The following is a 15,279-nucleotide window of genomic DNA, read 5'->3' as shown; positions in this document are numbered from 1 at the left end:
TGCACGACCAAACATAACACCAATCAGGACGAGTTGGTTGGTTGTGTGGCAATGTTTGGCTATTCATGTGCGCTGCAATAGTTTCTCTTGCCTGCTGTTGGGAGAGTAAACAGCAAGCACACGAACGGGAAGTGCTGCCAAAGCACGGTTGAATGAAATCGGGGCGATGTTTTTCGCAATTCGATGAGTTTCTTACCTAACTTTGAATTAATTATTGTGGCCAAACTACAAAAAATTCAATGTTGGTCCCAAAGAGAGTTTGGTAGAAAACAACATAAACAATCTTTTGTAGAATATCACTTTTCTACTTTACTACGTGTTTTCATTAAATAACAACAAAAATACCTAAAAAAAGAGCATTTTTTTCGGCTTTTGCCGCAAACTTTCCAAAATTTAGGCATGTTAATCACTTTAGATCGAGTTTTTGTCCAAGAAGCATAACAGCACAATGGTTCAGGCTTTCAATTCATGCAAAAAGATTGAGATTTTGATCAAAGATAGCTGAGATACAATTTTCTGAAGTTTTGCATGTTAAAAATCATAGAATTTTGAATAACTCACTTAGCAGTGATTTGCGACCCCATGTTCCTTAGGCACTTTTTCATATCTCATTAAGGCCTATCTGCCCTCAAATTATTTAAAGTCCGGAAACAAACACCCTGTATATGCTTGACTTCAAGAGAAAAAATAAAATAAAAAAGAAGCAGCGCTCGCTGCGCTGCGTTGTTTGCTCCGCCCACTTGTAGCACATGTCGCTGCAAATGTTTCGCCGTGGTCGACTCATTGTAAATTTAAATGGATGGCGAGATGGGACTCGTGACATTTTCGCTTGCACGCGTTAGGCGCGTACATGCTCCCGCCGGTTGGAATATCATTCCAAAAGTTGGCTCGTCAGTATCCTCTATCGGTAAGGGTGCCAACTTCCGAATTGAGCGTCGAAAAATTCCCGCTGCAGTCTTCACGTCGGCGACTCTCACTACTCCGTCTTGGCCCGGGTGCAGTGCAGCGATCCTACCTAGCCTCCATGATTGAACCGCCTGATTTTCCTCCATCATTAGCACAATGGTACCCAGTTTCACATTCGGTTCACTTTCTGTCCATTTTGCCCTTGATTGAAGCGACGACAAATAGTCTCTTGACCACTTAGCCCAAAATTGTTCACGCAAATGATTCATGTACTGGAAGCGGGACAAGCGATTCAACGGAATTCCGGTGTACGATGGCTTTACTACTGGTTCCAATGGTCTTCCGAGCATCAGATGAGCAGGTGTAATCGGAAGAGGTTCATTGGGATCGTCAGACAGCGCATACAATGGTCGGGAATTCACCATAGCTTCGATGCTGGTCAAAACGGTTCCAAACTCTTCGAAGTTCAGAATCGCGTTACCCAAGGTTCGATGCAGGTGGGACTTAACTACCTTGACACCTGCTTCCCATAGACCCCCAAAGTTTGGGGACCTTGGCGGGATGAATTCCCACTCCCGTTTGAGCAGGAAATCATTAATCTTTGCTGACTCGGTCTGATCACGGAACATCATGTGCAACTGGTGGAGTTCTCTAGATGCGCCAACAAAATTCGTCGCGTCGTCCGACATCATTTTGCGCACCATCCCACGTCGGTTGACAAATCTATCCAAAGCCGCAAGAAAAGCTTCGGTGGTCAAATCCGAAACTAACTCTAGATGAATCGATTTCGTCGTAAGGCACACAAAAAGGGCGATGTATGCCTTAATGTGTTTTGGCTTATATCGACCTTCCTTCACTGTCACGGGACCGGCGTAATCTACACCGGTGAGTTCGAAAGCTGCTGCCAAATTCACTCGCTCCTCTGGTAGATTCCCCATTTCAGGTTGAACCTCTCTTGGTTTAGTGCGGAAGCACTTTACACAGCTGCGTGTCACCTTTCGAATGGCTGATCGAGCATTGACCAACCAATACTTCTGCCTTATTGCTGCCAGCAGGCCAGACGGTCCCTCATGAAGTCTGTCCTCGTGATATTGACGAATCAACATCTCAGCCACTCGATGATTACGTGGAAGAAGCAATTGGTGTTTGGCGTCGAATGGCAGCATGGAATTCTGTAGACGTCCGCCGACGCGCAAGAATCCTTCTTCATCCAAAAATGGATGGAGGTTCGCAAGTCGCTTCGGCATTTCCATTCGTTGAACGCACTCAATCTCTTCGCCTAGCTTGCCTTTCTGCAGTACTCTCACTATATACTTTGTCGCCTTCCGCATATCCTGTATTGATACGAAACGGCAGTTTCTGCGTTCCTCTCCTTTCATACGCACCAGTCGAGTGAATCTCACAACTTGCGCTAGCACACGTTGTAGCTTGGAAAAGGTACCACACCGCTCGAATACTGGCTCGTCCTCTACTTCGTTCGCCAGATTACACACTTGTACTTCTCTCATTTCTGGCAACTCCTCGTCCTTGATCATCGGAGCCTCCGGAATTTCGTAGTCAGCAACTTGCAGAAACGATGGGCCTACCCACCACATGTCAGAGCGGCTCAATGCTCCTGGATAGCATCCTCTAGATACCAGATCCGCTGGATTGTCTTCAGATCTGACGTATTTCCACTCATAGGCACGGGTCAATTTGTTGATCTCCATGACTCGGTTTTTAACGTAGACTTGAAGTTGGTCTGGGCTCTTCTTTATCCATGCCAGCACAATCTGACTATCCGACCACAGCTTGACGTCATGAACTTCGATTTTCAGTATAGGGAGTACTACGTTAACCAATCGTGCAAGTATCACGGCGGCACATAACTCTAGTCGGGGAATGGTAAGACGACGTAACGGAGCGATCCGAGACTTACTACAAATCAGTCTGACAGACACTTCTCCATTCTCTTGGACACAACGCAAATACAGACATGCACCGTAGGCGATGCACGATGCATCAGAGAAGCCATGTATCTCTATACGACGCACTCCAGGAGTTACTATACATCTTGGTACCTGTATTTCACTTAGCTGCACCAGTGACTGATGGAAGATCATCCACCTCCAGTGCTTCCCAAACTGTGCGCCGCGGCGCCCTGGTGCGCCGCAAACCTTTTCCAGGTGCGCCGCAGGATTTTGGCTTTTGTGACGAAACAAAACAAAAACAAACTCTTTATTTGTATTGCGGAACGCCTTAATTTTTTTTTATTAGTTAAACCAGTGTCACTCACATTGTTTTTAAACTTTCCTGACTCTTCGATTGTTCCATAGGATTTCTGGTATCCTTTTTAAACATATCGATTTGAAAAAAAAAACCAGATAAATCCACCTAGTGGTGATAGTGCCTTTCTCGTCGAATATGTACTCAACATTATTTCCGTCACCATAAGCCGAAGTGTTCCTGAATCCTGAGAATACTCTAGAACGGAATAAATATCATTTTCTTCTTTTTTCACAGTGCTTTTGTCACAGTTGACTTGTCAATGGGGGTGGAGTTGATAAATAATAAATGTATTTGATGGAAAAATTCTCAAACAATTAAGAAAAACCGCTTAACTCATCGGATTTGATAAGAAATTTTCTGAAAGACTCTAATTTCACCTTAAAATTGAAAAAAATATTTGTTTATTTTTTTGTGCCCTCCCTCAAAATGTTGAATTCCGACCAAAATATCCAATAGGGGGCTCCTCTGGACTTAAGAGAAAATCGAAATTTGTGTCGGCCTTAATCAGAAAAGCAAGAATTTTATCAAAGCCATAATCGAATTTGGAAACTTATTGATGGCTTATATTCCAACGCTATGTTGAACGTATAGGCAGAGCTGAAAAATATCAAACCTCTCAGTTGATTGCTTGACCACCTTCACTAGCACTGGATGCCGATCATTATCAAGACATTTCGGCAATTTTTTTTCTGCACACTTCTGCCTATATTTTATTTATCATAAGATTCATGTAAAATTTGACAAAAAAAATGCGAGCGAAATTTCCCATAATAAAAACCATTCAAATTTCAACCGTGTCACAGAGCGCGAGGGCTCAACCAGTTGCATTGCAACTGTATAATGACGCCTCAGGAATCTAAAATGGTGTAAATTGACAAGATCGCTTAAATTTTTATCAAGATTTTGTTCTTTTACACATATCAATCGCTTGCATCAATTTTGTTGACCTGCGTAATTACAGCAATGCATCCAATCCTGATTCTGCAACACTGCCGGTAATCTTAAGTGTGATCAGGGACTATTTTCTTGCTGCCCGTTTATCTGGTTAACGAACATTTTTGATGAGTTGTTGCTTCGCATGCATGGGTTTGATTTAGTTTTTGAATTGGTCACTTCCGACGGGACACCTGGAACCGGTTGCGGAACACAATCGGTTTAGATACGGTATGAAACTATTTTCCTGCCTACCATTCATCTGGTTATCGAAAAAACCGCTCTTTGATGTGTCACATGCCTGGGTTTGGTTCACCTTTTCCGGGGTATCCGGAACCGGTTCCGGAATACAAATAGTTCAGATATGGTCTGAAACTATTTTCTTGCTTACCGTTTATCTGGTTATCGAAAAAGCCGCTCTTTGATGTACCGCATGCATAGGTTAGGTTTGGTTCACTTTTTTAATTGACCACTTCCAGCGGGACATCCGGAACCTGTTTTGGAACACAACCGGTTCAGATATAGTCTGAAACTATTTTCCTGCTTACCGTTCGTCTGATTATCGAAAAAGCCGCTCTTTGATGTGTTGCAAGCCTGGGTTTGGTTCACTTTTTTTAATTGGCCACTTCCGACAGGATATCAGGAACCGGTTCCGGAACACTACTGGTTAAAACATGGTCTGAAACTATTTTCCTGCTTACCGTTCATCTGGTTATCGAAAAAGCCGCTCTTCGAAGTGTCGCATGCCTGCGCTTGATTCATTTTTTTAATTGGCCACTTCCGGCAAGACCTCCGGAACCGGTTACGGATCACAACCGGTTCAGTTACGGTCTGAAACTATTTTCCTGCTTACCATTGATCTGGTTATCGAAAGAGCCGCTCTTTGATGTGTCACATGCCTGGATTTGGTTCACTTTTTTAATTGGTCATTTCCGGCAGGACATCCGGAACCGGTTCCGGAACACTACCGGTTCAAACATGATCTGAAACAATTTTCCTGCTTACCATTCATCTGGTTATCGAAAAGGCCGCTCTTCGATGTGTCGCATGCCTGGGTTTGGTTCACTTTTTTAATTAGCCACTTCCGGCAGAACATCCGGAACCAGTTCCGGAACACTACCGGTTCAAACATGGTCTGAAACTATTTTCCTGCTTACCATTTAACTAGTTATCGAAAAAGCCGCTATTTGACGTGTCGCATGCATGGGTTATGTTCACTTTCTTATTTGGCCACTTCCGGCGGGACACCCGGAACCGGTTCCGGAACACTACCGGTTCAGATGTAGTCAGAGAATATTTTCCTACTTCCCATTCATCAGAAAATCGAAAATGCCGTGGTTTGATGGGTCGCATGCATGGGTTTGTTGCATTTTCATATCTGGCCTCTTCCTGAGGTACCGGTCCGGAACACCTAAATGGCCATAACTCCGGAACGGCTGGACCGATCTGAACCGTTTTCAATAGGAAACAATGGGACAATGTACCCCGTCGAATAAACAATCGGTCGTTGAAATCGGTTCATATTTACTATCTAAAAATGAGGTGACCTTTTTGTACACATACACACACACACACATACATACACACACACACACACACACATACATACACACAGACATCATCTCAACTCGTCGAGCTGAGTCGATTGGTATATAACACTTGACCCCTCCGGGGGCTCTATCAAATTTTCGTTTTTGGAGTGAACATATAGCCTTTCGGTACACCTTGGTGTACGAGAAAGGCAAAAACACATTTAACCTTCCGTAACTCGCGCGGTTGACTACCTGCGTTAGCACCACGGTAATGCTGAGTACAAAAAGCGAGATTTTTTCAACGTGTTGTACAAAATATAACAGCGCGATCGCTCGAGGGTTGAAACCACATTTCAAAGTTTCAAGTTTTTGAAATTGTTTTGAAATTCTTAAGCTTCAGCTTAGCTTTTGATTTTACTATAACTTGTTCAAAGTTTTTAATTTCAAGAACATTATTTACGATCTTTTCAGAATAATTACAAGGTCTTCGGAACAGCTTAGCGACATGCAGGTTTGCCGATCTGGTAGTATGAAGAGCTAGCTTTGACCTTTTTTGAACTGGATCGTTTCATCAGTACTGCCGCAACCTCGCTGAACTCGAATAAGTTTGTTATGCTCGGTTTCATCAATGGGGTTATATGTGGCCAATCCAGGCCCAAAGGATTAAGTTGAAATTTATGAAAATAAGTTCAATCAAAGCCTAGATCAAAGCCCACATGACAGGTCTTTACAATCTCTTCATGTGTCCCAGTTTGCCGAAATTTTCCAAAATAAATAAAAGTGTTGCTTTGCAATTTCTGTGTAGTCATTTGGATTTAATAAGAATTCTTTAATTATTGCAAACGCTTTAGAATTTTTGGCTGAATTGTTGAAATTCAGCAGCTTGTTCTATCTTTTCATCTGAGTTTCTTCTTATTTTTAAAACTTCTATGATGAAATCAACATGAATTTTGAAATCTTACAAATATTTGAACTATCGTTGAGAGATAAATTTAAAAAAAAATAGTTAGTTTTCCAAATATTGAATTCTGAAAACATGATATTAGAAAAGTGTTTCACGAAGTTGCCCAAAACTTGAAAAAAAAAAACTTTGTTAAAAAGTTTGGTGCGCCGCGACATTTTTGGAAATGTCAAAGGGCGCCGCGATAGCAAAAAGTTTGGGATCCTCTGACCTACTCAACAATTCGTTTTCAAGGGTTTCGTCCCAATCCAAACTATCGGCCCACAGTTGTTGCATGATTGATTTAGCCAACACGATCACAGGAGATATCAGACCAAGCGGATCGAATAATTTGGCTATCTGGGACAGGTCACTCCTTTTTGTCACTTTCTCATCGGGTAACACTTCCGGATTCCTCCAGAAGAGAAATTGATCACTTCTCGGATTCCACAAAACTCCCAAGGCTCGAATCGTTTCGTTGCCATCGGTATCTTGTATGCAGACAAGCTTCTCCCGGTCTTGTTCTGGAACACCTTCTAGTACGCCTTCATCATTTGAGCACCACTTTCGAACAGTAAACTTTCCCTTCAGCATAACCTCTTCAATGTCGCTTCGCAGTTGTGTTGCAGATGCTAGCGTTGAAGCACCGCTCAGTATATCGTCCATGTAACAATCTTCTAATATGGCCTCTGCAGCTTCAGGAAACTGAACGCGCTCATCTCTTGCTAGTTGAACCACGGACCTCACAGCTAGAAATGACGCAGGGGAAGTCCCGTAGGTAACCGTTGACAACTCCATCACTCGCACCGGTTCCATTGGATTGTCACGCCAGAAGATCCTCTGGTAGTGCGTCTGGCTTGAATCGATTTTCACCTGTCTATTCATTTTCTCAACGTCAGCCGAAAACGCATAGATGTGCTTTCGGAAGCGTAGCAGGATAGAAAAGAGGTCACTCTGGATTTTGGGTCCGACCATCAAAACTTCATTGAGGGATAATCCGTTAGCCTTCGCCTTGCCGTCGAACACAACACGTAGTTTTGTGCTGGTACTCGAGGGCTTGAGCACAGCATGGTGTGGGAAATAGTAATTCTGTTGGTTGGGCGGATCGTCTACCTCACGGATCTCGTGGCAATGTCCAAGACCTTCGTACTCTCTTATGAACGCCTGGTACATCTCCTTCATCTCGGGTTGGTTGGCTAGACGTTTCTCGCTTGCTAGAAATCTCTTCATTGCTAACGAACGGGAGTCTCCCAGTTGATTGATGGACTCGCGGAACGGTAATTGAACTACGAATCGGCCATCCTCTTCTCGACGGTATGTCTTGCTGAAGTGCTCTTCGATCGCTTCCTCTTCACTCGTTTGCACCTTCTCTTCTGGAAGCTCTTCTTGCTCAAAAAATCTTTGGATGCTTTTCAGCAATGGATCCTCATTAGTGGCATACAACACGTTAACGACTTCATCTCCAGAATCCTCCATGGCACCGGCGACAACCCACCCAAATTGGGTCTCATGCAAGGCAGGTAGTTCTGCGGAAAGTTTCATCTGAGCTTGCTTCAAGATTTCGAAAAAGTGCTCGGCACCGATCAATAGATCCACATCTCTCGGTTGGTTGAAACTTGGATCGGCAAGCACTATTTCGGCTAGGAATTTCCAGTCTGAGATGTTAACCGGAACGGATGGGATCCTACCAGTCACCCTCGCGGTAACCAAACAGTCCAAGTCACTTTCGAAATTGGTGTAGTCGGAAGACAGCTTCAGGATCACGTGATGCCGAATTTGGGATCTGGCACCACCCACTCCTACAACCGGAACGTTGGCCGGGTATCTCGGAAGTCCAAGCAATTTCACGGCCGCTTCGGATACAAGGTTGACTTGGGATCCTGAATCGAGTAGTGCACGCAACTTGAAGCTTTTTCCACTCTTCGAGGCAACGTTCACCAACGCCGTCATCAAAAACACATGTTTTGCTCGCCGATCGATACCGGAACACGCTGTTGAAACAGGCTCCTCAGGCGCAGTAGACGCTACCCGGGTAGACGTGAATATCATAATCATATCTTAAAACGATCTAATTTTGATGTCTAATCTTAATATGATATTGATGAGATATTCAAAAAGTTGCCAAATATCTTCTCAATATCTCATCGTGATATGATTTCAAAATTAGTACTTAATTTGATCTTTGGAAAGCAGTGCAACCCGCTGTATAAATGTCGAAATTCCCCAACATTGCGCATAAAAAAGTTTTCAACTTTCATTATGCGCCGTCCCCAAATAACGTAACGCTTCAGGAGATAGGGGTTTAATAAATTCCGTAACGCTCCAGGGGAATAGGGAATACAGCCTAGCGTTAAGACCTATACAAAAAAGTTGGAGTTATCATACAAAAGCACATTATGGATTCCTACAGATCCTAATGAACCAACCACCGTGTTCAAAAATATCGAATTTAACGTTACATAATAAATAGATGTTCCCTTATGTACACCACTAATTTTACAAACGAGCACTGGGACAAAAAGGAAGTAGAAGTGGCCTTCATTTTTAATAAGCGGGTTTATGGATGCGGCAATTGAACAAAACAAAAACAGTAATTGGCACAAAAAAATGCATATGATCGATATTTGCTTTTCTTCAAAAAAAGGCATAAACATATATGCTGATTTTATCTGATAGATTTCTTAATCCCAGCTTATAATTATTTTATTTCACTGTGAGTAAACCAACAAAGGCTTTCCAATTGAGTCCGATGACAACATGAGCTGGACCTCGATGTCGAGCTTGCATATGTGGTACGAATCCAATAAATCAGAGGTTCCCAAACTTTTTGCTATCGCGGCGCCCTTTGACATTTCCAAAAATGTCGCGGCGCACCAAACTTTTTAACAAAGTTTTTTTTTTCAAGTTTTGGGCAACTTCGTGAAACACTTTTCTAATATCATGTTTTCAGAATTCAATATTTGGAAAACTAACTATTTTTTTTAAATTTATCTCTCAACGATAGTTCAAATATTTGTAAGATTTCAAAATTCATGTTGATTTCATCATAGAAGTTTTAAAAATAAGAAGAAACTCAGATGAAAAGATAGAACAAGCTGCTGAATTTCAACAATTCAGCCAAAAATTCTAAAGCGTTTGCAATAATTAAAGAATTCTTATTAAATCCAAATGACTACACAGAAATTGCAAAGCAACACTTTTATTTATTTTGGAAAATTTCGGCAAACTGGGACACATGAAGAGATTGTAAAGACCTGTCATGTGGGCTTTGATCTAGGCTTTGATTGAACTTATTTTCATAAATTTCAACTTAACCCTTTGGGCCTGGATTGGCCACATATAACCCCATTGATGAAACCGAGCATAACAAACTTATTCGAGTTCAGCGAGGTTGCGGCAGTACTGATGAAACGATCCAGTTCAAAAAAGGTCAAAGCTAGCTCTTCATACTACCAGATCGGCAAACCTGCATGTCGCTAAGCTGTTCCGAAGACCTTGTAATTATTCTGAAAAGATCGTAAATAATGTTCTTGAAATTAAAAACTTTGAACAAGTTATAGTAAAATCAAAAGCTAAGCTGAAGCTTAAGAATTTCAAAACAATTTCAAAAACTTGAAACTTTAAAATGTGGTTTTAACCCTCGAGCGATCGCGCTGTTATATTTTGTACAACACGTTGAAAAAATCTCGCTTTTTGTACTCAGCATTACCGTGGTGCTAACGCAGGTAGTCAACCGCGCGAGTTACGGAAGGTTAAATGTGTTTTTTTTTTCAAATCGATATGTTTAAAAAGGATACCAGATATCCTATGGAACAATCGAAGAGTCAGGAAAGTTTAAAAACAATGTGAGTGACACTGGTTTAACTAATAAAAAAAAATTAAGGCGTTCCGCAATACAAATAAAGAGTTTGTTTTTGTTTTGTTTCGTCACAAAAGCCAAAATCCTGCGGCGCACCTGGAAAAGATTTGCGGCGCACCAGGGCGCCGTGGCGCACAGTTTGGGAAGCACTGCAATAAATTAATCACCGGACAATTTGGGAACTTTATCGGCCCGCTAAGCAAAATACGTCCATTTCGAAAAACGGACCGTTTGATTTTAGATTCAACAAAACATACTGCTGCAGACGACAAGCTTTTTGAGTTTTAACCAACGTATTGTGTAGCAATTCTGCCTATGGTATACGAACAGACGACAGTCGTGACGACTACGATCTTCTAAATGTTTCCTAAGCTTTTCTGGGCGACAGTTCACAATAGAGCACGTCCAGTGAAGTACATATTAGATTTTTAGCTGATTTTTTATGGCTAGAAGGTAAATTCTCCGTTTCTGCAACAAAATTATGTATGGGTATTATGATTCCTTGCCTTATTTGGTGATGTTGGAATAACACTTTGGAAAACTTTGTTGCAAGAAATGGAGAAAACAATAACACAGTTACCTAAAGTTTTACTCAAACACCATTAGGTTAGGCAAGGAATCATAATAGCCAGACTTTTTGCGTACTTTCGTTGCAGAGATTGAGAATTTACCTTCTCACCATACAAAAATTCAGCTCATTACTACAATCTAGTACTTCACTGAATGCGTCCTATTAGTAGAAGTTCGTCCTGTTTTAGGCGCAAAATAAACCAAACATGTTTCTACGCATGTCGCTTTAGATCACTAGCTTTATTAAAAATTCAGAGAAACAGCATAAAATGTGATATCATCTAGAGAAAAGTTCTCTCTTAGTTTAGGAAAATATGCAATTCCTAATTGAGCCTTAATTCATTTTTATTTTCCATACCATCACGTCAGTTTGCAAATTTTGGGTAAAAACTGTATTATTATTCTGTAATAGAACATTTATCATTGAGAAATCTGAAAACTACTGCTCAAGATCAAAATTAGCTCTTCACATTTCCATCTGCACTATCCAGAAATCGAAAGATCTGAAAATTACTGCTCAAGATCAAAATCAGTTCTTTGACACATTCATTTATAACATCCGAAAATTGTAAGATCTGAAAACTACTATTCAAGATCATAATTAGTTCTTTCACACACTCATCTACAACATGGCGGGACCAAACCAACACAACAACCATGACTCGCAAACACCTTGGAAAACGTAGAACTTGATGCTCTTGTTACCACCTATTTTCAGATATGAGTCGTAGTGCAGTGGTAATGTCACTGCTCATAAATCAGAAGGTCATAAGTTCGATTCTGGTCGCGGCCATTTTTCTTTTTTTTTACTCCAATCCATCTGTCAGATCATTTTATGATATTGATTAGATGTGCTACAGCCCAGATCTCCCCAGATATTAGTCTGATCTTATAACATCAAAATGAGATATTATTATGTTCTTCCCCATACTAATTTTTGATCTTATTTTTGATCTTTTATCTCTTATGTCAAACAAACCAATAGCCAATTATGATCTTGAGTACTTCACTGAGGAATATCAAATGATGATATTTTTCTGATTTTTACTTCTACTCGGGTACTGCCGTCTCCACCTCTGGCTGCTCGGACAACACGCTGGAATTTTGCTCCTTCGGTTCAGGCTGGAACTGCTGCTCAAAATGCAGCATCGAGTGATGCCTCCTGGAGCACTTCAAGCATGACTTGTCGGATGGACAAGCCCTGATTTGGTGACCCTTCCGGAGGCAGTTGAAACAAAGTCCGGACTGCTTCACCTTGCTGACACGCTGATCGACGCTCATGCTCAGGAAGGTCGGGCACTTGTAGTTGCAGTGCTGGCCTGCACAAATGTCACACACATTCTCCGCTGGGCTGGATGTTGCAGGAAGGGATGATCTGGGTGAGAAGCTGGTCTTCGGCGTTGCAGGAGGTTTGGCAACTGCTTTAGAAGAAGGCATTTTATCCACTTCGCATCTTTCGAGGACCTGGCAGTAGTTTCTGAGGAACTTCAAAGACCCGTCAAGGTCAGGCAGTTCACCGTGATCCAAGGTAAGTTCCCACTGCTTCCGCGTTTCTCCGTCGAGGCACATGATTAGAAGCTTCACCACAACCAATCCAGCTGTACCGTCGACTTCTTGTTCCATGAACCGCAATCCTTCCACGTGACGATTGCAGGTATCGATGAGGTTTCTCAACTCCTTAAAACTTTGCTTGGGTATGGGCTTCATCGACAGCAGACCAGAAATATGGGAGTCGATGATCACCCTCGGGTTCTCGAATCGCTCTTCCAACAACTGCCAAGCTTGCTCGTAATTATTGTTGTTGATGATCTTCGCATATCTTCGGCCCATATAGCCGAGGCGGTAAACGCACGGGTATTCAGCATGACCATGCTGAGGGTGACGGGTTCGATTCCCGGTCGGTCCAGGATCTTTTCGTAAAGGAAATTTCCTTGACTTCCTTGGGCATAGAGTATCTTCGTGCCTGCCACACGATATACACATGCAAAATGGTCTTAATTGGTTAAAAACTGTGGAAGTGCTCATACAACACTAAGCTGAGAAGCAGGCTTTGTCCCAGTGAGGACGTTACGCCAAGAAGAGGAGAGGAGGAGATCTTCGCATCCAAAATACCGGACGCTTCACCAATCAACGCCTTGTCGAGATACTGCAACTTGGTTGCGTCTGAGTCACCACACTTTCCAACTAGGTCGTTGAAAAGAGCCTTGAATTTAGGCCAACTCTCGTACTTCCCATCGAAAGTTGGGATCGGAGTTCTCAGAGGTTGTTGGGTCACGATCACTTGAGGAGCTCTATTGTTTGCCGGTTCTGCACGGAAGAAATCCACTAGCTGATTCAGCTTCACCAGCGCATCTGTATGTAGCTCGTCGAACTCGTCCAGCTTCCTGTCTTGGTCGTCTATGCTCTCGGTTGGACACTGCGACATGATCGAATCATGCTTCGACGAGTACTCCGCATAGTGCAGCTCCAGCTTCTTCTCGAGGGCCTTCAGCTGAGAGAGGCTCGTCGTTTCGGGATGCTCTGTTGCTTCATTCAACTTTCCGACGATCGTCGTCACCAGCGCCTTCACTTGTCCACGCTGATGAACCAATTTCTTCAAGTTTTCCATTTTCACACTCTTCACTAATGTTCACTTCTAGGGCTCTCGCTTCATACACACTCCACTTCAGTTCACTAAGGGCTTTCACTTTTCTATCACTTTGGGTACCACTGCGCTTGACACACTGTTGACTGTCTTGATTGGAGGGCAACGAATATTCGCGAAGGAATCAAACTCTCGAAATTCACGCGATAGGAGGATTGGTCACCCACAAACTTGTTCAATCTCGAATGGACGTATCACACTGGTACAATCCGGCTCGATCCGGACCAAATGTTGGATACTTAACAATGGAGGTAGGAGGTAGGTTACTCACCTGATCGCAGCACCACCGATACCCGGACCACTCGATGCTGACAGCCACGCTCGTCGCAGCCGACAGTCACCCGGTGCAGACGACCGTGCCAGTCACGGTCACCAGCCGATGTTGGAAGGCGTCGACAGCTGCACACGTTGCAGCTACCAACCGCCCGAAGCCGACGACCGCGCTCACCACGGTCACCAGCCGACGATGGGAAATGCTGATCAGCCACACGCAGCCGAAGACCGTGCACACCACGGTTATCAGCTACACCAGGAACTCGCTTGCAGCCGTGCCTCACAGCTGCCAGCCGATGTATTCACCGCTCGAAGGACCACGACCGAAATGCCGGAAAACTTGCTTTATGGCTCGTCGTTGCTTGGTTGTGAACGGGTACGCCGGGAGTGACGCCCAATGCCAGTAGAGGAAAATTATTGAGGGGAAAATTATTTCTGTAACTCTTCTTGGCATACACTCCTGGGCCCCGCAACACAGCAAGCACAACTTCTTCGAAGCAACCAACTCCTTCGCCGCCGCAGCACCGCTCAGACAACACAACGTATCGAACAGCCGAGCAATCGCTGGCAACGCCGAACAGGTCTCGACGCGTTCGCCTCCTTCGCCGCAGCTGCACCGCTCACACAAACGTCTCGAACAGTCGAGTAAGCGCAAAGAAGGGCCACGCCGAACGGGTCTCGACACGTTCGCCGTTCCACCGCAACGCCGTCTCGATGAAAGCTGCACACTCGATGCTGACCCACACTCGGGTTGGATGAAGAGGGAGGAAGGCCAACCGATCGCCTCGTTGACCAGGTTGGGTACCACAGTTCGGTTCAAGTTTAGAAAAAAAAACTACTTCCTTGCGATCCGCTTTTGTTGAAGGTATATTTAAGACTGATAGAAATTCTTACATTGGGGTTCCTTATATATGCTTGACTTCAAGAGAAAAAATAAAATAAAAAAGAAGCAGCGCTCGCTGCGCTGCGTTGTTTGCTCCGCCCACTTGTAGCACATGTCGCTGCAAATGTTTCGCCGTGGTCGACTCATTGTAAATTTAAATGGATGGCGAGATGGGACTCGTGACATTTTCGCTTGCACGCGTTAGGCGCGTACAGTTACAGCTATCATTTATGGAAGAAAGTTTTTCATTAAAGTCGTCAGAAAAATAGTTATTAATTTTCAATCATAATGCAAAACTTTGAACATCATCATGAAACTTAATTGCTGGCACCACTTCCACAAGCATTTAGATCGTAGCAGCCACCGATCTGCAATTCAGTTCGAAATGCAGTATGGTCCACTGCACGAATTTATTCTGGCCTGCTTACTCTCACGCGAATTTTGACATTTGAGCGGTGTCGGCACCGCTCA

The 15,279-nt window shown here is 43.3% G+C and overlaps 2 protein-coding genes across 2 annotated transcripts; both read right to left on the bottom strand.

Annotated features, from left to right (window-relative positions):
• Positions 1-643: 643 nt before the first annotated feature.
• On the bottom strand, positions 644-10,344 carry LOC134288065 (uncharacterized). The gene is made up of 2 exons (XM_062851748.1): positions 7,596-10,344; positions 644-2,194 (listed from the first exon to the last, which is right to left on the bottom strand). Exons 1-2 carry the CDS (start codon positions 8,632-8,634, stop codon positions 792-794), a joined length of 2,442 nt encoding a protein of 813 aa, XP_062707732.1. The 5' UTR covers positions 8,635-10,344; the 3' UTR covers positions 644-791.
• Positions 10,345-12,058: 1,714 nt separating this feature from the next.
• LOC134286511 (uncharacterized) lies at positions 12,059-13,616 on the bottom strand. The gene is made up of 2 exons (XM_062848132.1): positions 13,080-13,616; positions 12,059-12,817 (listed from the first exon to the last, which is right to left on the bottom strand). The coding sequence occupies exons 1-2, from the start codon at positions 13,614-13,616 to the stop codon at positions 12,059-12,061; spliced, it is 1,296 nt and encodes a 431-aa protein (XP_062704116.1).
• Between the last annotated feature and the right edge of the window lie 1,663 nt (positions 13,617-15,279).

Source organism: Aedes albopictus, chromosome 2, assembly GCF_035046485.1.
Source record: "Aedes albopictus strain Foshan chromosome 2, AalbF5, whole genome shotgun sequence".
NCBI lineage: Eukaryota > Metazoa > Arthropoda > Insecta > Diptera > Culicidae > Aedes > Aedes albopictus.
The sequence above is the reverse complement of the archived record's forward strand: the minus strand, read 5'-3'. Positions and strand labels throughout refer to the sequence as shown.

Bases quoted from the DNA above. Each gene is read 5' to 3' on its own strand.
- LOC134288065 (XM_062851748.1), bottom strand. From the start codon at position 8,634: ATGATTATGATATTCACGTCTACCCGGGTAGCGTCTACTGCGCCTGAG. The intron at 2,195-7,595 runs GCAAGGCGAAGG...TACTGCAGAAAG, and splicing joins ACTACGTGTTGTGTTCGACG to GCAAGCTAGGCGAAGAGATT.
- LOC134286511 (XM_062848132.1), bottom strand. From the start codon at position 13,616: ATGGAAAACTTGAAGAAATTGGTTCATCAGCGTGGACAAGTGAAGGCG. The intron at 12,818-13,079 runs GTAACGTCCTCA...AGATATGCGAAG, and splicing joins CCTCCTCTCCTCTTCTTGGC to ATCATCAACAACAATAATTA.